Source organism: Sylvia atricapilla, chromosome Z (genome assembly GCF_009819655.1).
Source record: "Sylvia atricapilla isolate bSylAtr1 chromosome Z, bSylAtr1.pri, whole genome shotgun sequence".
In the NCBI taxonomy this organism is placed as follows: Eukaryota; Metazoa; Chordata; class Aves; order Passeriformes; family Sylviidae; genus Sylvia; species Sylvia atricapilla.
The window spans coordinates 6,592,742-6,617,103 of record NC_089174.1 but is presented as its reverse complement, the minus strand read 5'-3'; the positions used below and the strand labels follow the sequence as shown (position 1 = coordinate 6,617,103).

The following is a 24,362-nucleotide window of genomic DNA, read 5'->3' as shown; positions in this document are numbered from 1 at the left end:
CCAAGGGCAGTGGAACTGCAAGCTGTGCTTTCCCTATCTGTATACAGCTGGAATATGGAGGAAAATCAATTTAAAGTGACTCAAAGGCAGCAAATGTTCCCTCTCCCAACTCCTGAATCTGGGAATACACAGTTAGAATCACTGACTTAGCAACTGATACCCCCCGTTCAGAAATACTGTCCAAGGATTTGGTAGTTTCATGCAATCCTCATTACAGATAGAAAATGAAATAAAAAACTGAAACATTAAGGAAAAACACTGGAGAAATAGAGTGTATCTTAAGTGTTGTTTGATCCCAGAATCTGGAGGATTCTTTCTGAAAGACTGGGATGCTGCAAACACAGCTTAGGTATGATTGTGCTGCATTTCCTCCCTCATTTTTCCCCAGAGAAAATGAGGAGTGAAAGACAGATTTGAAAGAGAAAATAGAAGAAAGGAGTGAACCTAAACACAGAGCTACTGGAGAAACTGTCAAAACAAGGAACAAAATCCAACAGGGCCAATGGATTTTGGCTGCCAAGGAAATCTTGACTCCTCTATCCAAAGGAACTTTTGTAAGAGTAAAGGCTTACTCATCCTTTCCAACACTCAGCTGGATTTACATCCTTGTGGGATGTGAGCAAAGGACAGCCCTCTCCAAGATGGGAGGAAGGCTCCAGGAGCTGCTGCTCTGCTCCTCCCACCAGCTCCAGGAGACAAATCCACTTTGTGGGATGACGCAGATCCTTCCAAGCTCTCCTTTGCTGTTGCTGAGAACTTGCTAAACTGAAGGTCTACAGTTGTAGCCCTGGAGGGCAAAAAATTGAAGTTTGTGACTGGTGGGATTCAGCTTTACCAGAATCCAGGCTCATCCAGGCACTTGGAGCAGGACTAAGAGCTAAAAAAGGATCTTTATAAGCCAAAAACCCCCCAAACAGATGATGCTGAGCTAATGTTTCTCAAGAAGAGCTAAAATTGAGCTGTTCCATCAACACCTGCACACATCACTGCACCTCTGCTGTTGGGCAGGGAAATCAGACCAGCTCCCAGGACTTTGTCCTGCTCGTTTAGAATCCTGGGAAGAAGTGATAGAGCAAAACCATCTCATGGCTTTTCATTATTCCAATCAGCCAGTGATATCTGGGCTGTGGCTGTTGTGATCTCTACGTGCTGCCAGTGTTTTTAATCTTATCATAAACGATAAAATGTCTCATGAGGCTGTTTCCTCCCAGGAATCATTTTCCTTGGAGTCCTTCCCCAGCCAGGAGCACCACCCAGAGCAGAGCTGAGACACAATTGCTGCTGTTGATTTCTTGCTGTCAGTTGTCGATGGTGTAGAATTATTTTATTTCTCTGACCAGATTTTTATCTTAGGCCCAGGCCTAAGCCTGTGTTCATGTTTGTAACTCACCCCACACATGTCCCTACAAGGCACCTGATAGCTTACAAATCCAGGTAGGACAGGGATTTGAGCAACCTGGTCTAGGTGGACATCTGGAAGGGTCCCTGCCCATGGCAGGGGGTTGGAATGAGATAAGATTTCTTAAGAATGAGGTAAGAATGAGATAAGATAAGGTCTACTCCAGCCCAAGAAGCCCTGTGATTCCATGAATAACCTGACAAGAATGAGGCCCAAGCTAGCCTTGGACACCTCCAAGGATGAGGCAGCCATCTGGGCTGCTCTGGGCACCCTGGGCCAGGGGCTCCCCACCCTCACAGGGAAAGATTTCTTCCCAGTATCTCATCTAAAAGTCTTCTAATTTTTAAATGCAATCAAGTTCTCTCTTTGCTGGAGCCTTTGGTGCTGTTCTCAGACAAAGTGAAAGGGGAAGCAGAGCCTCATGAACAAAATGTGATGAAGAAATGACTGGGGTTGATCATATTCGTTGGGAGGGAGTTTTCCGGTCTGGGGAATTCCCCACAGACTGCGTTGGGTTTGTCTTCAGTTCTCGTGGAAATTCTTACCCTTCTCTTTGCAGGCCTCATGGGGAGGCTGCACCAGTGTCACAGGCGATATTTGGGACGTTGTCTTTGGGATCATGGAATCCCAGGATGGTTTGGGATCTGTGGAAGTTCACACCAAACTCTCAGACTTGTCCTGCCTCTACAGGGGGACGAGTCACCAGTGGATGAGAGGTGACAGAATTCCAGGAGATAGTTCCAGGTTGAGTTGGTTCCCTGATGTTCTAAAACTTCCAGTTCTTTTTGCTAGAAGCTGTAAATCAACAAATTAGAACTTTTACGTTTAGCTGGATCTTACCAGATTGTGCTGGTGATTCTCCCCAGGGAAAACCAGAGCACTAACAAGGGATTCAATTCCCTGTGCACATAAGGAAAAGGAATTTCGTGTGGCAGCTTGTGGCAGCTGCTGCAGAGTAACTCACCACTACAAAGACCCCCTTGGGAACAGAACTTTTGCAAAGACATTAAACTGGGCAAATAAATTAAAAACATTGCAGGCAAAACTAAGAGTTCATTTTCCTCCCCAGTTCCCTCTCCCTCAAAATTTTCATTTATCCCCTCCAAAAAGGCTGCTGGAATCTGTCTGTCCAGGGATTCTGAGCTGCAAGGGGTGAAGGAGAAGTTTCAGAAAAGAAAAACCAATGATTATTTTTAGCACCAGCTGCATGGAAAATACTTCTCAGACGCTCTGGTTGGTTACAGGGGAAGACACATTTCCTCCTTTTTACTTCCTGCTAAAAATGAGAATTTGGGAAGTGAACAGCTCTGACAAATGGGTCTGGAGGGCAAATCCTTGCGGCCGGTGCTGGCAGACCCTGGATCTCTCTTTGGAAAATCTTCTCAGACTCTCCTCCAGCTCCAGGGATTCAAGGTGCTCTGAGTAAAACCCAGGGCAAGCTTCCAAGGGTTTGGGCAGGAGCTTTCCAAGACCTCCTTTCTCTTTCTGCTGTCAGGGAGGAATATTTTTGCTCCTGTAGAAACCCTTGGTGTGGATGTTTTCAGCTCGTTACTCATCCCCAATCCCAAGCCCCCACGGGAAGGGAATGGCTTGGGATGGGCTGAGACAGAGCTACCGGGCAGCTCTGTTAGGAAAAGCTGCTGTTTTGAATTAAAAATCGATTTATTTGGAACAGAATCAGCCTCTCTTTTGGACAGGAGGAGGGTGTGTGTGTGTGTCTGTACTGGGGGCAGAGGAAATCATTAACGACGTGGTGCAATTGTAGCTCTGTAACAGCAGAGAGAGGGGCACTAATGAGGGATGATATTCCAGTGGCCAGAAAACGCAGGTAATTAGGAGTTACTCCTCACACAACACCCCCTTCTGACTTTTTTCATGTGACTCCTGCTCCTTTTTGTTGCTAGAGAAAAAAAAAAAAAATCATTATCAGCTTGAGGCCCAAAACGAGAAATAAAAGCGAAGAATTTTGAAATATTTGTTATTCTCTGTTCCTCTTTTTCTCATCTGACATATGACAGTAAAGATCACCGTTATGTAACTTAACCTCCATATGTACATTTCACTCTCCTTTAAATAATCCTTTAAATTCTCCATAGGAGCAATCACTGAACCAGGATGCAATTATTTATTTTCCCCTTGTCAGAGTACAACTTTTGAACAAACTTAGATAAATTTCTTGGTGTGATCTTTTGTTGAATGTCTGCTTTTCCACACTCCAAAGGCTTGGCTTGACAGAAAAAAAAAAAAAATTTGACATGAAATATAAACCTTTATGCTATTTATTGACTGCTCCATTCAATATTATCGTTATTTTTTGGATGTCCCATCCTTGAAAGTGTCCAAGGCCAGGTTAAATGGTGCTTGGAGCAATTTGGGATAGAGGAAGGTGTCCCTGCCCATGGAAGGGGTTGGAGCTGAGTGGACTTTGAGGTAACTTCCCATCCAAATATCCTGGGATTCTGATATTTTAGAATAAAAATTAATTATTATGCACAATTATGAATATTGCTATATTAATGATACTAGGCAATGTACTATACCAATGTTTTCTATACATTAAATAGTAATTTTTTATAAATTACTTACCTATTTCAATAATAATTTAGAAATGCAGCTGCTTTTGTTTTTGCTCTCACTGAAGGGCTGCAATTTGTTTTATGTGAGGTTTTTTTCCTTATTTGATTTCTCCCCTTGTAGATATGGAAAACCTCTCAAAAAACAGTTACAGTCCTATGGACTAAACCACAAAAAAGCCACAGAGCAGCCACCCAATTTTGGATTTGGGGAAAGAACTTGGAAAGGAAACGGAAAACATGGAAAAGGCACGGAAACTTCTTTCTGTTTGGGATCATCGCACATGAAATCAGCTCCTGAACAGCAAAGAGGCAAAGCTGGAGCTGTTTTATTGAGTTAAAACCATGGTATTGCTCAATTATCTGTCACGTGACGATGGCACCGAAGTCTAGGTGACCTTTCAGGATCCAAGCTCTCCTTTAATCCAGGCAATGGATATTTCTGGGAGGCCATAGCCAAGAGGAGGAAGAGCCTTACACTGCACAAACCAAAGTTTTATCCTCATAATGAACGTAAAGAGCTCTGTAGGGAAATTCCATCGCACCCAGCATAACTGTCTGCAAAATGTCCAGACAGTTCTGGTTTATCAGCAGAAAAAGCCACTTCCTGAGCCCTTGTCTGCAGGATAGCTGATAAACCACCTCAGTAAACAGGGCTCAGGTCCTCTGCAAGTGCACTTATTTAAGGAAGAAGAAATTCAGCAAGTCATTCTGCAGGTGCAATCAGCTGCGCTTTTAAATTTCCTATGTGGTCCTAAAACTCTCATGTAAAAACCTGCTCCAAAGCAGAGAAATTTATGGCCATGGGGAAAGGCAGGAACTGTAAATGCATCTTTTCTCTCTCTTTTTTTTTTTTTTTTTTTTTTTTGCAAGGGCTGTGGCTTTTGCTCAGTCAAGCCTGTCCTGTATGGAGGTTCATGCAGAGAAAACCTTCTGCACCAGAGCTGATAATGAGGGTGCTGGTGCCCTGGCACAGGTTCCCAGAGAAGCTCTGGCTGTCCCTGTATCCTGGAAGTGCTCCTGGCCAGGTTGGATGGGGCTTGGAGCAACCTGGGATGCTTGGAGCAACAGTGGAAGCTGTCCCTGCCCATGGCAGGGGGTGGAACAATATAAGCTTTCAACTCCTTTCAATTCCAAACCATGCCATGATTCTGTGATTCTATGAATGTTTGTTTTCCACAGATGCTGGCAGGGTCAGTCAGGGAACTGCTGTTCCCAAATTCTCAGCTTGCCAGGCTGCAGAGTGCAGTGGTTTTATATGAAAGAGAATTTTGTGATTGGATAAATTCCAGCAAATATGTCTCCATTGCTGAGGGAAAAAAAAAATCAGCTAAACAGGATGTGCTGATAAACACTGCAGCACTGGCCAAAACCTCACTATTGCTTTTCACAAGGTCCATATAAATAATTTTAAAATAAACACCTGGCAAGCTCCCAACTTTTACCAGCCTCCTTTGACAGCTGATGGAAACGAGACCATCTGGAAAGCACAGCATTTTAGAAGGTGCTCATGAGGAATTAGTTTTGGGTTTCTGAGGTTTTTGAGCTGTCAGACATCAACACTTGCATTGTCCCCATGTCAGGTAGGAGCTGCTATGAGGTTTGATTTCACACTCTCAAACCTCAGCAGAGTAGAGCTCCACTGGTGAGGACAGGGACAGTCAAATGCTGAGAGGCAGATCCCAGAGAGGCAAAGCAGGGCACATTCCTGGTGGCTTTCTGAAAATCCAAACGGTGAGATCCTCCAAGCAGGTAAAGCTGTACTCCTGGCTGTGTATTTGTTTCCTGGGATAAGGTGAGGCTGGATCTGTGCCCGTTCCTTGAAGCAATGTCAGAAGTGTCACCCTTGGGCATTGCTGGCAGGGGCATCCAGGGAGTGTAAATCGAGTTGGGGACTTATTTAGCTCAGAAGAAATGTCAGGCAAGGCTGACACTGTGTTAAAAAAAGCCATTGGGAAGTCAGACCTCATCTGCAGGAGGACTGAGCTGGAGCAAGGCACCCAGCAGGTCCTCAACTCCAGGTGCAGGAGGGGACAGCAAGGCTGAGCTGCCAGGCAGGAGCAGGCAGAAACCTCGGGAGCATTTCCATGGTCTGCTCAGAGCTGTGCTTGGAGAGGAGGAAGAGTTGGAGAGGAGGAAGGGTTGGAGAAGAGGAAGAGGTACCCTGCACCCAACTCCACTTGGAATCTTCCCAGGGGGTGCTGAGCCAGCCCGGCAGAGCCCAGGAGAGAAAACATCTGGGACAAAGGCACAAAGCCCCGTTGTGGGGTCATTGTGGGGGCACCTGACCAGAGCAGAGCCGCCAGGGCTGGCAGCAGGGCTGGGGCCACAGCTGAGCACCAGCGAAAGCAGCACCTTTTGTGGCACCTCATGATGTCACCCAGGTCCCCTCGCTGGTGTAAACAGTGGTGCAGGGAGCATTCCACTTCCTCCTGAGCACTCGGCTGTGCTGAGCACAGCGCTGCCTGCCAAGGTAAGGCTGCTTTGAACCCTCTCCTTGGGATCTAGAACAGTGCCTGCGCTGCTCCCTGCAGCGAGGTCCCTTTCCCCGGGATTTTCCTTAGGGAGTGGCTCTTGCCGGGAGGAGATTTGTGGCACTTGCAGCCCTGCAGCTGCTGCCCTCCTCATGTGCCAATGCTCTGGGTGAACACATGGAGGAGTTCAAACAGCGGCTGCTGCGCCTGCAAAAACAAATGTCAGGCGTGGGCAAGTAGCAGTGTTCTCCGACTGTTCTCCAGTGTCATTAATAGGGATAATTTCCGTCTCTTGCCGGATTCCTCCGGGAATATATTTTATTTTAAAGTCATACTTGACAGTAAGGGTAACGTGCAGATCTGGTTTTTTTCCAATGGGGATTTATATTGCTATATAATAAAATCCATGCGCTGCTAATCTTCGTGCCATCTAAGGTGCTGCGAGTGAGCAGCAACAGGAGGAATTTGATAATAGTGAGGGGACACAAGATGGCAAAAATAGCAGGATTGCTTGGACTTGCTTTTGCTAATGAGAATCCTGAGGTGGTTTTAATTTCTTATTCCTACTGTAGTCACTGCTCTGGATTAAAACTTGACTTCATGGGCTGAAGCTTTTAAACTTCATGGGCCGAACGTTTTAAACTTCATGGCCTGAAAGTTTTAAACTTAACTTCACGGGCTGAAGCTTTTAAACGTGACTTCATGGTTTGCAGGTTTGCAGCTGTACTTTGTAAAAGGTGCTTTTCTGCTGACTTTGCTTTCATTTGCAGCAGCAGCTCAGCTCTGCTGGGCTGGTGCAAACAGCCCGTGCAGTGGTCACAGGCAGGGTTCAGAGCAGGTGGTCCCTGAATCCAACATTTCTGCAAGTGGAAGAAGAGGGAATCTCACAGGAGGTGAGTCAGGATGTCAGGATCTGCAGGAGAGGATTCCTCAGCAGGCTGGAGCAGCAGCTGTGCAGGGATGGGGGGGTTCTTTTCAAGGGCATATTTTTGGTGTCAAGTAAAAGCGCTGGGACTTTGGCCTCTGTGCCAACATCATCAGCCATGGGAATTCCATCCATGGGGGAAATGCATCTGTGGGACAGCCCTTGCCCAGCCCGGAGCCAGCACCCTGAGGGGGCTGTTATCTCTGCTGTAGCTGCAGGAAGCAGTTCCACCAGAGCTGCAAAACGAAAATACAGCAGACAGCCCAGACCTGCTCCTTTTCTGTGAAGGCAAACCAAAAAAAGCACCTCTAACTGTAGAATGTTCCACTCCGAGTGCAGAGGTTTCACTCTGGTGTCACAGCCACGCACTGAGGGCAGAGTGTGGAGATGTTTGTGCCCAATCAAATCAATTAACATGGCTCTCACGGGCACCTCAGGCAGATCCAGGACTCTGGAATGACATCCCTGTGCTTCTCAGCCTATCCAGATGAATGTCTTTTGCCTAGGAATGCTATGCTTAATTTCCAAAGCTCCAGTAATAACATGCTCACTACTTACATCATTATTGCAACAGCATCAGGGATACAGAATCTCACAAAAATACAAAAAGATATTGGGTGGGTCTCGATCTGTTTATTTGGTACTGGTTTTTTTTGTTTGTTTGTTTTTTGTTTTTTGTTTTTTTAAATCCATATTCTGAAAGCAAAGCTGCAGTGGGAGCCAACTCTGCAGGATGTAAATGAGCACTGATAAAATCCTACTGTAGATTTCAGTCTTCTGCAGCCCCTGCTGCACACCCACCACGCAGTGAAGGACTTTGAAGATATCCTTTTAGGACCTTCAGTGGTATCTCAAGTGTCTGCTTTTGTGCACAAGTGAGAAGAGAAGGGATTGGTGTGGGATTAAGCTTCAGTCTGAGCCAAAGTGAGAGGAAAGGCAGAAATGCAGCAATTTTGTGGTGCCCTCTGCATGTCTGGGTGCATTTTGATTAAAGAGATGGCTTAATCTTATGATGTTTTTATGGTTCTGTAATGAAATCCTTCATCCTCATAAAGGGCCCTGCTGATGAGCCAGCAGACACTATCCCATGCATATTAATTGTGCTAATGGATTAATTGTGTGCACTGCCAGCCAGGTCACCCTGCTCAGACCCTGAGTTCCCTGGATGCAAAGAGAGATTTTCTGACTCCAGAGCATCCACCTCCTGTTCCCAGCGTCTGAGTTAGATCTGCTGGAGTGGTGGGGCTGGGAAATCACCTGCAGGATGGGTTTTATAACCTCCTGGCTCCAAGGTTCACCACAGCTTCATGATCTCCACCAAAACGCAGATTTTCAGGACTTTTCTGCCTGCAAATTGAATCATAGAATCATTTAGGAAGGAAAAGACCTTTAAAGAGCATCAGAAAAAATACCAGCAACCAGGCCCACTCTTGGGAGCAATTTTTCCCCCCGTAATATCAGTTATTCAGCAGCACTGGATGTTTTCAGTTTGGGATCTTCCTAAATGATGGCAAGCTGGACTCATGAGAGCTCCCACTGCTGCCACTCAGACAACACTTGGGAGTGAGAAAAATAACTTAAAGAGAGCCAAGAAATGAAATTTGGATGAACTCTGACACCTTGTGGACAATTAGTAGATGAAGGTGATGGTTGAGGGGGAAGGTCTCCATGCTCTGGGCTCCTCCAGGGCAGGGTTTGTCCCAGCAGAGAGCCAAGCTGAGCTCTGGGATGGAGTGTTCCAGGAGCACATCCTGGACACAGCAGTTTGCCCTAAAACCTCTGGTCAGAGCCCAGTTTGAGTCAGCAGACCTTCACCCCATTACCCCAATTGTGCTTAGTGTCATATGAGACTTAAGTCACTGAATCACAGAATATTCTGGGTTGGAAGGGACTAAATAAGGTCTAGCTGTATTTAAGGACCTTGATAAGCAAATTGGCTGCTGTCACTCATTGGACTGAAGAACAAGCACACACTGGCCAGCATTTGATTAGATAATTAATTATAAAGGTGTCTTTAAAATATAACATTTTTCAGATGTACCTACTCCTGTGTGGTTTTAATGGCAATCCACCAGCTGTGCCTGGACAGCAGCAGGCAGACCTTCCAGCTTTGATATCCAAGAAAAACCAGCCATGTGAGGACTTGGAAACGGTTTCTTGGCAAAGGGAGGGGTGACCTGAAGGGATAGAAAGTGTAGTGGGCAGTGCTTTTACCAGAGGCAAGACCATGGCCAGCTGGACAACAGCTGGAAGGGGATGAAACCTCCTGAGCAGCAGAAATTCACAGGTCTCCCAGGAAATGGGATGTCACGCACATCCACCACTCCGAGGGGAGGAACAGCCCCGTACCCAGCTCCAGTCCTTGTTCACTCCCTGTCCTGACAACTCCAGGATGGAGAGCAGGAGGCCTCCATTGCTGCTTCCCAGGGGACATAAATCCATAAGCCAGATGAATTTTGTTCTTCTATGTTTCTGTCACAATTCAACCCTTTTCCCTCCTCATGGCAGGAGCAAGGCTGTGGTGTCCTGGGATGGGGATGCTGGAGGACGCAGAGTAGGGCATTCTGTCCCACAGCTGTGTGTGGTGAGGGGGATTGGGAGGGAGCTGGGGAGACAAAAGCAGCTCTGAGGCATCTTGGTGAAGGAAGGGAGATTCCCAAAGCCATCGCTTCCTGATGGTTGCAGCTGCTGGAGATGCCAAAGCTGAGGCTGCTGCAGGAGATAAACACCCAGGCCTTGCTTTCTGAAGGCTGTGGGAATGTGAAAGAGAAGCTGAGAGATAAAAGTGTTTGGGGAGTCTGCAGGAGCAGAATTAAAAGGCCCTGCTCACTGCTCGTGTCTCATGTGCAACTTTGCCACGTCTGGGCATTTTGGGGGCTGAACCCCAACCCTTCCATGGCAGCCTGGAGCAGCGTCTGGATGAGCTGCCAATTGCAAGCACCACAACGATTAGGAGGCTGAAAACCCAGCTATTTGTGCTGTGTGTCACTGAGAGCTCTAAACTCAACTCTCTTGGTAACAAGAAGAAAAAAGCTTCAGTAACAGAGTAGGAGTTACTAATTTCTACCTACAGAGACAGTTTTCCTGGCAAATGCCTCTTGCAGGAAATGAGTCAGAGAAGTGAATCAGTGTCTGCAGTGCCACATGAAGCTGATTTTCAGCTTTAACCGTTATATTCAACATGGGAGGGAATCACTGTAATAAGAATTATGACCCTGGGAGGAAACCCCCGATAAACCCCAACTCCTCCTGTCTTGCCTGCGTTGCCTTGCTGAGGACAAGTTACCAAACTTACTGGTCCCAGTTACAAAAGCTGGCAAGAGAAAGGTTGGCTAACAGCTCAACATGTGGCATTTTGCTGATGGCCAAGATGCAGAAATGGGCAGTACCTAAAAAGTAAAATTATCTGATGGAAAAAAGAGTCAGACTGAGGCTGCCATGGTGATGAGAAATAGAAGCTGGTGGCGTGACCAGGTCTCTGTGTGTTCCATCAGCTTAAATACATTAACAGAACACTACAGGAGCGCTGGCTGTGTTCACAACAGTCATATTTTCCAAGCCCACTCCCTGTTACACTTTTGTATGAGGTTTGTGCCCATAATGCCAGAGAAAGTGGGTCTGGGAGGTCCTCTGAGGGGCTCAGGAGGCCTGTCACCCACATAATGCTCAACAGAGCCCAACATATCCCTGGAAGTGATCAAGGTCAGGTTGGACAAGTCTTGGAGAAACCTGATCTAGTGGAAGGTGTCCCTGCCCATGGCAGGGAGTGGCACTGGGTGGGCTTTGAGGTCCTTTTCAACCCAAATCATTCCATGATCCAGTGCTTGGCACCCGCGCTCTGAGTGTTGGGCTGTGACCATGATGGAGCCTGGGATATCCCCACCTTCCATCCATGTATTCCTGCCTTGCTCCCAGAGACCAAACCACAGGAGACCTTGAGGAGATGGCCAAAGGATGGGCAGCTTCTCCTGCTGCCCCATGATCAGAGTGGCGCAGCTTCACTTGTGCTCCTGGGACTGACACACCAGGAATGGTCTCCCTGTGGGAACAGTGGGATCTCTGACAGGGCAGCCCTGAACACGATTCCAGGATGTTTCCCGCAGACAACATTCCCAAACCTCTGCTTTCTGCTGAACAGCCAAACGGGAAATGCAGACGTGAGCATTGACAACTCCTGCAGTGCCTTTTGCCTTCACATCCCGTTTTTCTCTCCACAGGAATGACCCACACACCCTACACCACCGTAGCCTCTTCCAGCAACCCAGTCATGACCCAGGACAACCACAGCTGCTCCCATCAGGACATCACCTTCAAGAGCAGCCTCTACGCTGCCACCTACACACTCATCTTCATCCCGGGGCTGCTGGCCAACAGCGCTGCCCTGTGGGTCCTGTGCCGCTTCCTCAGCAAGAAGAGCAAAGCCGTCATCTTCATGATCAACCTGGCCGTGGCCGACCTGGCCCACGTCCTCTCGCTGCCCCTGCGCATCTACTACTACATCAACCACACCTGGCCCTTTGGGGATGTCCTCTGCTTGCTCTGCTTCTACCTGAAGTACCTCAACATGTACGCCAGCATCTGCTTCCTCACCTGCATCAGCATCCAGCGCTACTTCTTCCTGTACCACCCTTTCCGAGCCAAGGACTGGAAGCGTCGCTACGATGTGGCCATCAGCGCCCTGGTCTGGCTCATCGTGGGGGCTGCCTGTGTGCCCTTCCCCATCATGAGGAGCCACGGGCTGGGCTCCAACACCACCAGCTGCTTTGCTGACCTGCAGGTGAAGCCCATCGACAGCAAGGTGGGCACGGTGCTGATGACCACCACCGCTGAGCTCCTGGGCTTTGTGGGCCCGCTCGTCACCATCTTGTTCTGCACCTGGAAAACAAGAGACTCCATCCGAGGCTTCCACGTCCCTCCAGAAAACAGTGGGGAGAGGAGGAAGGCCCTCAGGATGGTTTCCATGTGTGCCACTGTGTTCTGCGTGTGTTTTGCTCCCTACCACATCAACTTCTTCTTCTACATGTTGGTGAAGGAGAATGTCATCACCGACTGCTTCCTGAGCACCATCACACTCTACACTCAGCCCTTCTGCCTGAGCCTCGCCAGCTTCGACTGCTGCTTGGATCCCATCATCTATTTCTTCATGACCTCCGAGTTCCAGGAGCAGATTTCCAGGCACAGCAGCATGGTCATCCGGAGCCGGCTCATGAGCAAAGAGAGCGCCTCGTCTACGAGGGAATGAAAAGAAAGCCACTTGCAAAAAGCTGAAGTATTTCATATGGAATGTGAGACTGGTCTGGGATACTCCATTACCAAGTCCAATGTGGAAGATCCTGCAGGTTTATCCAAGGGAGTTTTGTGACAGTGGAATTTTTTCAGGATGTAGAAGATAGAACCCTGTCTAAGACTGGTGTGTTGGAATCTGATGAGCAGCCCAATTGGTGTGACTCTCCCTGCCCTGTGCCACCCCCACCTGACCTCACTGGACTATAAAATACACAGAAGGGAGTGAAAAAACTTTTAGTGGGAAATGGTGGAAAAGTTCCAGGCTTTTCTCTTTTCCCCGTTGCAGGCTCTATGATCAAGCCAGAGACAATCCCACATCCCTACACTGACATCTGCTGAGGGATCTTCTCTGGGAAAACCATACAAGAACCTAAACCTGGCCAGTAGCAACCAAAGGACATTGTGGTTTGTGCAGTGGGGTCTGTGGACTTGTGAAGGTGGTTTCCACGTGCTCCTGGTTTGGTGCATCCCATTGGACACCAGTCATCTCTGCTCCCCCTTTCCACACTCACGCTCCTGCTCTGCTCCTCCTTTCCCTCCTCACCCAGCTCTGTTTGCGCCCTAATTGCTCCCAGAACTTGCACCTGCAGCTGGTGCAAGACCCTCTCTGCAAGACAAATTCTCCACAAACATCCAGAGAGTGGCACGTTCCCTTGCTCCAGGTGATTTTCTTCCCCTCCAAGCAGGCAAGGGGGATGTGGGCAGGTGGCTTTTGCCTCTGGTCCCCTTGGGAGAGAACCTTGGTGGCCCTGGGGTCAGTGCAGGTGGGTTAGATGGTGCTGGTGGTACCACTCAGGTTCTCATTTTCTTCTGTGTGTGGTCCAGAGGTACCTGAGATGAATCTGCCCCCAAAAATGCTCAGCTCAAAGTGTTCGGTTGACACCTCTTTTAAAAAAGAGAGGAGTCCTTGCCAAGGTGACTTCACTGATAGACCAGAAGTTAAGTTCATAAATTGTTGTGATTTTTTTTTTCACCAGGTCCTGTCATGATCCTAATGTTTAAATTATAGGGAGCTATGCAAAGCAGCGACAAGGACAGATTAATTTACCCTTTATTGTTAATTAGTTACTGCTCTTCAGCTGAGTGCACACAGCCTGTAATTTCAAGAGTATCTTGTGATATCTGGGGATGGATTTGGCTGAACAGTCACAAATTTATTGCCTTTGGAAATCAGTATATTTTCAAAAGAATGTGAACAATTTGTACAGTCCTGCAGCAGTTGCTACAAAACCAGAAGAAATACCAGGAAACCTCGCTACGGGTATTTTAAATCCAACCACTCCATTCCACTGAGGTAAAATGTAACTCAGCCAAGTATGTCCTGTATATTGTATTTTCCCACTTCTCTGTTTACCAAAAAAAGAAGAAAAAAAAAAAAAAAAGAGAGAGAAAAAAAAAGAAAAAAGAGAGAAAATTAAAAGAAGAGGAAAAAGCCAAGAATTAGGGATAAGCTCTTATATTCTCCTCACACATGTGAGAAGATGATTTTGGGCTGAGTAGGATACTGGAGTCGATGGAAATGTTCTCTGATGTCACTGACACAATAAATGTTTACACACTGCTAGGAGTCCCTTCCAAAGGGGTGGATGATCAGGGACAGAGTTGACCTCACACAATTCATTTATTGTCAGTTCAGCCGTCTCTCATAAGCTACACTCTGTATAAAGTTGTCAGGCAAGGAGACTTCAGTTTCAGTGCTTGTTTTGGGGATTTTTATAGACCTTGCTCAGTCTCCATGTGACTGGGAGCTGTTTCCTGTCCCTTCACACTTCTGAACCTTTCTCCCTTGATCAGGTGAAAATAAGCTGAGGGCACTTACGGGAACTCTGTAGCTTGTTCTGTGGGTTTTACTTCCCAAGAACTGATGCTCAAAAAAAAAACAATTAAAGAAAAAAAAAATAAAGGCTCTTTTGCAAACATCAGCTGAGTTTTGTAGTCATCACTGGTACCTGGAAAAGTGCGTGGGATTAGCTCCTCCTGGGATTAGGTTTCAAGTAAATGAGCACAACTTTTATTATTCTTAAACAGATTTGTTGTTTGTTTTCACTCTGAATAGTGGTGTTGGTTTTTTTTTTTTTAATTTTTGAATCTACCACACTTCTATTAGATTCAGATTTTGAGGATGATCTTCCACAGGAAGTTGTCCTAGGTAGTGGAAGATGGACAAGGCATGGGAATACCTGCTCCAGCTGCTGAGTGTCCAGGGGTGACAGCGGCTCTCCTGCCCATTACCTTAGTATGGATTTGGTCTCCCCATCACAGACAACATTCCCCATCTCCATGATGGCATCCCCAAGCACCTCAGCTCCCCTTATTTTCCTGCCTCACTGGCCCTATAAACTCCCTTAGGTTCCCCAAAATCCTCCTTTTCCATACTGCAGCCCCAGGCTATGAGGAAATGTCACACACTCAACACTTTCCATCCTGTGGTGTGCAGGGGATCAGATAACTCTGTCTGAAAGTCTCTTCTGGTGTAGGGGAAAGTGCCCTGGTTTTGGTTGGGATAGAGCTAAACCACCTCTGTGGGGTTCAGCTGCCCAGATGGGGTTAAACCACCAGGCAAAGTCAGTCAGGATGGGTCTGCCCAGAGAGCAACAGCTCAGAACAGAGAGGTCAGGGAAAACCTGCAGTTTTCTGAAAGTCCAAGACGATCCATTTGGCCTCCACAAACCCACATGTGAGATCCAAACCCTTTAGTTCAGGCCTTCCAAAACCTCAGCGTGCATCTCAAGAGAAGAAAACAGGCCTTCCAGTGAGGAGGAGAGTATTCCAGCTGCCTTCCCATCTGGCTGGTTCTGGATCTGACCCAGGACCTGGGCTGCAGGGGCTGCTTTGCCTCACACAGCCAGAGGCACAACAAGCCTGGCTCAGGTTCCTGTAATTCACCCCATTTCCTGTGACCAAAAAACATGTTTATTATTTTGACAAGAGGAAATACAATTTCATGATGTTGCCCCTGGATTATCTCTTGCGCTGGTCCTGCTGCTCAGACTCACGAGTAGAAAAATACTTTTTCTCCTTCTTGGGCTGACACAAAAATGCTGTTTTAACAGACATACCCCAGAAAGGCAGAACTGAACCAAACCAAGATGTTTGGTACAGCTCCACAGGGGTGTGCAAGATGGATCAGAAGGGCTCCTGAGGTTGGAGGATCTCACCTCTGAAGGGAACTGCTCAGGATGGAGATGCATTGAGGTCTCCAAGCCACCTGCACTGGCACAGTGCTCATCCCCCAGGCACAGCCCTGGGCAAACACATTTCTTTTCCTCTAGAACACGAGCCATTCACCTTTTAGCAGAAGCAAATATGTTTCTCTGCAGTGCTACCCCATCCTAACCAGCAGCAGATGTCTGGTACCTCCTCTCCTGCTTGAAAGGGCCCTCTCATGCATGAGAACAAACATATTTGGAAAAAACTCTTGTGGGATTTAAAGCCTTTCTGCAGCTTCAGGTTCTGAGATGCAGAATCTTGCAGTACCTCTTGCTTCCCTTAAATGAAATTACCAGCTCTACACCCAGAGAAAAACAAAACATGCTGGAAATGCAGGACAGCAACTCCACAGTTCAAAAACATGAAACCACTTCATCACACTTCAAAGATTTTGGGGGTGACTGGTGTGTTTTAACTAAAAATGCTGGGTTTGTGGATTAGACAAAGCCTTACCCCAAAAAGTAAGGGAGGCATTGACAATTACTTGCTGTAAAATGAATCAGAGTGTCTCAAAATGCTGTGGCTGCAGAGAGCTCTGTGTGACAGCAAGAGGGACAATGAGCTGGGGGCTCACCCAGCCCTGCTCAGCTCCCTGCACAAGGGTGAAGCTGCTTTGTGTGAACAAACCTCCTCCTCCCCCTGCTTTTCATACATCCTTCAGGTGCATCCTGTCAGATATTCTCAATGCTGAGTGCTTGAGAGATGCTGATCATCTGCATTTGGCCCCCTGCCCACAGGATACCAGGCTGCAGGAGAAAAAACCTTTATCTGGAGACCTTAGATAAAGCCTCACAGTTATTCTAAAAAAGTTATTTTAAAAGTTCCTTTGTGTCTTCTGCCTTTGAAAGCAGAATGTTGCCAAGTGTGAAAGGCGTGTTAGAGTTAGGGATGAGCCAGAGAAACAGAAATGCTAAACAAAAACGTGCTCAAGTGGAAAGAAGAATGGAGGGGTTGATCTGTGTGTGTTGAAGGATGAGGCCTGAGGTTTGTCAATCCCTCAGATTTTCATGGCCAGGAATGTTGTGATCTTCTGCAAAAGTTCTCCAAAAATACAAGGAGCAGAGGAACAGCTCAGCTTGGTTACAAAGCCCTCTCTTGGGTTTGACATCCACTGATCTCTCCTTCCCCAGCAGCACAGCTGGAAACAAACACCTAAAAATAGGGCTCAGGGATGGCTGGATATGCTGCTACAGACACAGAAATAGGATGTCCCAGGCAGGATATCCTGATAAAACAGCCCCTTCACTTTGGGATTAACCTCTGCCCTCTGGAGAGGGACAGGGCACAGTGCCAGCCTCCCTTCTGTGGTCTCTGAACGCTTCACAACCAGATGAGCACTGCTCCTTCTTCCCAGGATTTGCACCAGCTGCTGGAAGAGATGTACAGGAAGAAAACTGGGAGTGACAAACAGTTATTTTTGAATCAGAATCCTCTGAGATGAGAACCGTGGGGATTTAGGGTGCCCAGAGAAGCTCTGGCTGCCCCATTCCTGGAAGTGTCCAAGGCTGGACATGGCTTGGAACAACCTGGGAGAGTGGGAGGTGCCCCTGCCCATGGCAGGAGGTATTGCAATCAGAGAGTCCTTAAGGTCCACCATCCAAATCCTCTCAGATTCCATGATTTCTTGGCACAAGGAGACCTGGCAGCTGAGTGAGTGGCAGAGCTCTGGTGCAATCCTGATCCCAGCCCCTGAGCTGGTAACTAAAGTTTATAAGATCTTCCTCCTTTCATTTCTCTTCCACAGTTCTGTTCCCATTAATTTTGTGAGGTTGCAGAACCACTTACAAAAGATAGGGTAAGAATATTTCTATTTTTACATCACCTCCAGGAAGGGAAAGTTGCCAACAGCTAAATTATCTGTACTAGCCCTGGGCCACGAGCTGTGACCCTGGATATCAGGTAAAACTGCTCAGCTGGAAAAGAGGCAGCTCAGAAGGAGTCACACCATGGAGTTACACCACTGCTTCCGCCATGCAGAAAGGAGGTCATGCTCAGCAGGAAGAAAACCAGATAAAAACTCTCTATATGTGCACACATATATATATATATATATATATATATATATGAGAAGGGAATTAAAGATGGAAGGGGATTAGAGGAATTGAAGAAGACTGGGAATGATGCATATTATGGGTTTTTTAAACAACAGTGTTTTGGGAAAATCTCCACCTTAAGCCATCACATTATTTCAGGAATAAAGCCCAAACCCTCCGGCTTTACCCTGCAGCCTTGATAGTCTGAGGCTAACCGAGCTTCCAAAAAAAAAAAAAAAAAAAAAAAAAAAAAAAAAAAAAAAAAAAAAAAAGGAGGAAAAATTACTCCCTTCCAGTAACTTACACTGGCAGAGCACTCGGTTTTCCTTCAGCGAGCGCTCATTGGGAGGCTGCTCCTGCATTTTTACAGCTCTTCCCAGGCAAAGTGACCGTGGAGAGGAGCAGGAGCAGCCGGAGGGAAGGGCACCGTGCCCTCCCACAGCCCCTGTGCGCAGAGGGGACAGAAATCCGTGGTGTCCATCCCGGGGCACTGGCACCAAAGGACGTCATCGCCTTCCCAGCGGCTTTAACGTCATTAACTGCACACGTTTGGTGCGGAGAAGAGAAACAAAATACAGGATTTCCTGTTTCTGCAGCCACCGGACCAGGGCTGCAGATGCCGGCAGGATTCCAGCCCTCCGAAAACATGTGGAAGTCAAGCGAGGAGGCGCTGGGACTGCTGAGAAAACCAGTGGGAAATAAAAGCAGGACGCTGGCTGCTCCTGCTCGCTAGCACGGCTATGACACCCCCGGAGCATGGGAAGCACGGGAAGGTGAGTGGCATTTCTGCTCTTTTCTTCAGGAGACTGAAACTGCCAACTTTACCGACTTCACCACTGCTCTGTGGTTCTTCAAGAGATGGTATCGGAGCTGCTGCAACATCCTCAGCCGCTTCTGCTACGCCCACAGATCTTTCCCCCGGGGTGGGTGAGGGGAGCTGGTGCCTGGGGCAGATTGTGGTGTGGGGTTGGACGTGCGGAGCAGCTGTTTTAGCCAAAAAAACCTCAGTTTTGTCCCGTCTGATAGAGGCTGCCGTAACCGACCGGCTCTATTTACGCATTTCCTATCAGCGCCTAGATTAAACAAACAAAATTGTAGCTCCACAGCCTCAGTGCCAGATAACTTCACTACTTAAACCAAGACTTCATTTCAAGCCTTTTTTTTTTTTTAAATTTATTTATTATTATTATTTTCCCAAGCCTGCTTTTCCCTCCAGCATCCCAGCGCTGAAGGGAGGCAGCTCTGCCCCCATCCCTGAGCTCGGATGGGTCTCCCCAGCCATGCCTGGAGTTCAGCTTTAGCCTGAGTTATCCAAGCAGCCTATGGAAAAGATGAGGGCGAGTTTGCCAATGGATCGGGAGCAGTAAATGCAGGAACACCCCGGTGGTGTGGGGCTGGGTGGGGCACGGGCTGATTCACAGGGGCCGGGCGGTTTCCAGCACTGACAGCCGCATTCGCCTCCAGGAACACTGGAAAAATCAGCCCCGGGTGCACCAAGAGCTGCATTGGCCTCTTAATTAATTGCGGAGTTATTTGATGTTTAATGAATGGCGGGGCTGCATCCACAGTCAGTGCTCCGACTCCTTGGGCACTGATATTTGGCTCCCTTCTGGAATTTCAGCTGATTAAAACTCAGCTTGGCCAAAAACCCAAAACAAAACAAAAGAAAAAACCAAACCCAAAAAAACCACCAAAAAACAACCCAACACTCCCTGCTCCTGCCTGTGTTTAAATCCTAGATGAAATGGGAAAATAATCAAAGAACGGCAGGAACATTTTATAGAAGATTTATAAAGGCACTGAATGAAACTCTGGGCAGAGCTCGCAGGAGCACCACCAGCAAAGCAGGGGAAGCTGGAGGGACACGAGTCAAAGGGAAAACTGGAAAACAACAAAAAATTTATAACTCTACCTTCCAAAGAATTGTAGTGAACAAGCCTGGCCTGACCCCAGCCCAGGTGGGGATCACTGCTGCTTTCCTGCCAGTGTCCCCAAAATGCTGCCAACCCAAAGCTGTGGGCATCGGGAGTGTCACCCATCCCTCCCGCCAGGAACAGGCACTCCTGTGCTCCAGGGAAAGTCAAAAACATGGAGAAAAACAGCAGGGAGGCTCCCTGTGGAAGAGGTGTGGGATTTGGGCTGAGCTGTGTGGCAGGGACACTGGGGGCTCTGTGACCCTTTCCATGAGCCCACACCAAGTGCCACCTCTGTCACTGGACAGCTGTGACAGGAGGTGGGAACAGCTGCATTCTCCACACTCCCCTGGCAGTTTTCCATCGGTGTTTTCTGCAGGGATGTGAAGACAAGTCCTGCAACCCCTTTCCCTGCATTAAACAGACTGAGTGCAAAGGGCACAAAGTCTCTTATAGATTTTTGAGCAGGTGAGGAGCACAGGGATACTGCAGGGACCAAGAAGCTGTTTCCCAGTGCTCCCTCAGAACAGATTTCCCCTCTCCCCTGCCTTGCCCAACTCTCTGGGGCAATCACAAACCTCTGGCACAGTCGGCAACCGAGAGGCGCCCTCACTCAGCAGCCCCAGTTCCACTGGAAAAACAAGGAAAAGCAAGAAGGCAGATTGGGAAAGGCTCCTTTTGGAAAGCGGGGTGTGAGCACTGATGCTGCTCCATCAGAGGTGAGGGTGAGGGGCAGCCAGCTGAGAGACTGGGGCTGTGTTTTACGTATTTATCTACTTCTACATAGAAAAATAAAATTTCTAAAATGTTAATTTCCTCCTGAACCCGAAAATGTGGTTACCTCACCAAAAAAGCTGCCCAGGTGAGGAGGAGCAGGGTAGAGGAGACTTCTTCCTGTACCTTGAAGCATTGGCATGGATTTGCTCCTGGAAATCCATCCCTGTGACAAACACCAGGCTCTGGGAAACAGCACTGTGGCTGCTTTTTACTTAATTACTGCTGATGAGGGGCTGGGTGACAGTGACAGGAGGTGCTGAAGGCTCTGCCAGCCCCAGCTCCAGGCAGGCAAGAGCAGAGCAGTCTGGTCACCTCTCACAGGCTCCGCTTCCCAAGGGGAAAATCCCACTGTTCATTACAGATGATGCTGCAGTCAAATCCCCTCTTCCCAAAAGAACAGATTCCTCCCCATGGGATCTGCTTATGAATGGCAAAATCCATCACCTCTCCAGAGGGCAGCAGGAGCACCTGAACTCCCCATGACCTGCTAATAAATCCCCTCAGCACTGAGTGAGCTGGGATGGGTAAATGGAGGAGAGGAATTTCTACTTTAACTCGAAGGGAGTTGTATTTATCTCCCTGCATGTCCTGAGCAGTTGCTGAAAGATAATTCCTGCTGCTCCTGCAAGATAACTGCACCATGTGCCTGGAGTGCCAGAATTGAGTTAGCAGGACCAGCAGAGCAACTGGCGTGTGTTTGACCAGTTATTAACTTATGAATCCAGCCTTAACTCTGGAGCCAGAGCTGATGGATCTGTCTGCAGCGCTCCCCTGGCCTCAGCTGCCTGGGGATGTTAATTATTGCCTTTGCTGCTGATTCACATCAGATCCCCGCATGGATCTGCAAAGACGGTGCCTGAATCCATTTCAAGTCCCTGTTTATTGACAGTCCAGCTGAAATTGCTTGTTGATGAAGAGCAGCAATTTGACAGAGTGTGATGGAAAACTTGACGAAAAAAAAGTGGTCCTGGAAAACCTGGGGAGCTGCAGCAGCTCTCTGGCAATCAGGAGATGGATGTTACAGACCTCAGGGTATTGAGTGTAATGTGGGCATCTCACGAGATACAGCAGAGCATCTCTGCAAGGAGAGGGTGGAAGATGCCTGGAATCATTCCCTGGGAGAGGGGTCACCCTTCCCACCACACGCATTTACTTGTACACACACTTACCCACAACTGACACTTCTGTCCTAAAACACACATTCCATGGAGAGAGATTTTGACTTTATATCATCTTTTTACTCACTCCAGAACGCCTCCCCCTGCCGTGACAGCCCCGTGAGTGAAGAGACCCCGCCAGGATGGAGAGCAACGTGTCCTCTGGGAACTGTTCCGACCCCCAGATGTCCTTCCAGTCCACCCTCTACGCCACCACCTACACTCTCATCTTCATCCCGGGGCTGCTGGCCAACAGCGCTGCCCTGTGGGTCCTGTGCCGCTTCCTCAGCAGGAAGAGCAAAGCCGTCATCTTCATGATCAACCTGGCCGTGGCCGACCTGGCCCACGTCCTCTCGCTGCCCCTGCGGACCTACTACTACATCAACCACACCTGGCCCTTCGGGAGCTTCCTGTGCCAGGTGTGCTTCTACCTGAAGTACCTCAACATGTACGCCAGCATCTGCTTCCTCAGCTGCATCAGCATCCAGCGGTACCTGTTCCTGCTGCACCCCTTCCGAGCCAAGGGCTGGAAGCGCCGCTACGACGTGGCCATCAGCGCCCTGGTCTGGCTCTTGGTGGGGGCTGCCTGCCTGCCCCTCATCATCGTCAGGAGCCCAGCCTTGTCCAACTCCATCAACAGCTGCTTCTCGGACCTGGGCGTGAAGCAGCTCAGCCCGGGGGCCGCCATCGCGCTGGTGACGGTGGCGGAGCTGTTCGGCTTCGTCATCCCCTTTGGCACCATCGCCTGGTGCACGTGGAGGATGTGGCATTCCCTGCGGGAGGGCCCCACGGCGCTGCAGGACGCCGGCGAGAAGCGGAAGGCCCTGAGGATGGTCCTCATGTGCGCCGCCGTCTTCTTCATCTGCTTCACCCCCTACCACATCAACTTCCCCTTCTTCATGATGGTGATCGAGAACGTCATCCGGGACTGCGCCCTGCACCGGAGCACGCTGCGCTTCCACCCCATCTCCCTGTGCCTGGCCAGCCTCAACTGCTGCCTGGACCCTGTCCTCTACTACTTCATGACCTCCGAGTTCCAGGCGCAGCTGCTGCGCCACGGCTGCGTGGCCCTGAGAGCCCGGCTCCCTCCCCGCCGGAGCAGCGCCTCCGGCACTGACACGGCCCACGACATCCGCCTCAGGAAGAGGAATCTCCCTCGCCTCAAGTTCTGGTCTCTCCCCAAGTTCTTCGGCCAGATCAACACCATGGACATCCCCGCCGTGCCACCCGACGAGCTGCTGCTGGAGTCCATCTCGTGAGCCTCAGCCAGCCCTGTCCATGCAGCGGCTTCTCAGAACTGCAATGAGGATTGCTCTACTCTCCAAATCCGTCTGGGATTGTCCTTGTGTGCTGCAGATGCCAGGCCTGATCCATAAGGACATTGTGATGCCGAAAGATTTGCTGGCTGTGTTGCTGCTGGTGGGGACTGTTGTCTTTCATCCCCTCAAAAGCCATTGTTGATGCCAAAGTTTCTCCTGTGGTGAACTGCTGCGAGTTCAGGTGCCTCATTTCAGGTGTTTCAGTGCTTCTGCGTATTTGGGGATCCTTCTGAACGCTGACTTGTGAGTGAGAGGCTCAGCCTTGGCACAGCTCTGGGGCTTTTAGCCCTGATCCTACAGCCACCATCATCTGCAGCATCTGCTATGCTTACACGGGGATCAGGACAGTTCATAATCTTCATGTAAACTGAACCTTTTTCCACTACAAAAATCCATCACCCGGGTCCAATCCAGCCTAATCTGGACTGCAAGGCTGTAACCAAGCAGAGAGTATTAACCTATATCTCATCAGTGTTACAAGGGAGGGTTCAAACAAACTGAGCTCAGCTCACGCTGCTGGAAAAGGCACCCAGAGCTGAGCAGAAGGATCCACCTGGCTCCTGGGAGCTGCAGGTGCTCGTTATGATTATGGGGATCAATATTTAGAAGACAAATTATGATAAATATGTCACAAGCAAAGAGGGAGATGTGACATCTCCCAGGGCACATGAACTCACAGAGCTCTGGTGTGAGGTGCAAAAACAGGGACTTGTCATTGGTGTCTCTTGCGTTGTTATTGGGAGTCTTGTGTTATTTGTCATGTTGCTGACATGTGTAGTTGCAGGTGAAGGTCTTTATCCAAACCTTCAGTTTTGCTTTGAACACCAAAACCCATCCCAACCCTCATTGGGTAATGAGGAAATTTACAAAACTGGCTCCAGTACACCCTGAAAGCTTCAAACTCTGAGGAAATAAAATTATCCCAATGTGTATTTGAGCTTCAGGAGTATTATTTTAAATGCTTGGAAATATTCTCATTATGCCCCACATCTTCTTTCAGAGCAGTGACACTGTTTGGGGGGACACCCCAGGCTCAGAGAAACCTTGAAGAGTGGCCAGCGCAGGGGTTCTGAGGTCTCCTCCTCCCAAAAAACATCCAGGGAATATTTTCAGTAAACATAGGCAGAGAGGGATTGATAGAAAACAGCTTTTCCCATGATTGGATGCACATTTCTACCCCATGCAGCATTTCTGGGAAGCATGGAATGGGTGCTGAGGCTGGATGGGGGAGACGAGATGGGAGATGCCGACAAACAGGAGGAATTTGCTTTGGTTCCGAAAGTGTGCCAGAGACAG

The 24,362-nt window shown here is 48.5% G+C and overlaps 2 protein-coding genes across 2 annotated transcripts; both read left to right on the top strand.

The window, feature by feature from the left end:
• Positions 1-5,822: 5,822 nt before the first annotated feature.
• Positions 5,823-14,695, top strand: LOC136373838 (putative P2Y purinoceptor 10). The gene is made up of 2 exons (XM_066338854.1): positions 5,823-6,445; positions 11,589-14,695. The coding sequence occupies exon 2, from the start codon at positions 11,591-11,593 to the stop codon at positions 12,611-12,613; it is 1,023 nt and encodes a 340-aa protein (XP_066194951.1). The 5' UTR covers positions 5,823-6,445; positions 11,589-11,590; the 3' UTR covers positions 12,614-14,695.
• A 3,528-nt stretch (positions 14,696-18,223) lies between these two features.
• Positions 18,224-23,998, top strand: LOC136373836 (putative P2Y purinoceptor 10). Its single transcript, XM_066338851.1, has 2 exons — positions 18,224-18,673; positions 21,841-23,998. Exon 2 carries the CDS (start codon positions 21,891-21,893, stop codon positions 23,004-23,006), a length of 1,116 nt encoding a protein of 371 aa, XP_066194948.1. The 5' UTR covers positions 18,224-18,673; positions 21,841-21,890; the 3' UTR covers positions 23,007-23,998.
• Positions 23,999-24,362: the final 364 nt, after the last annotated feature.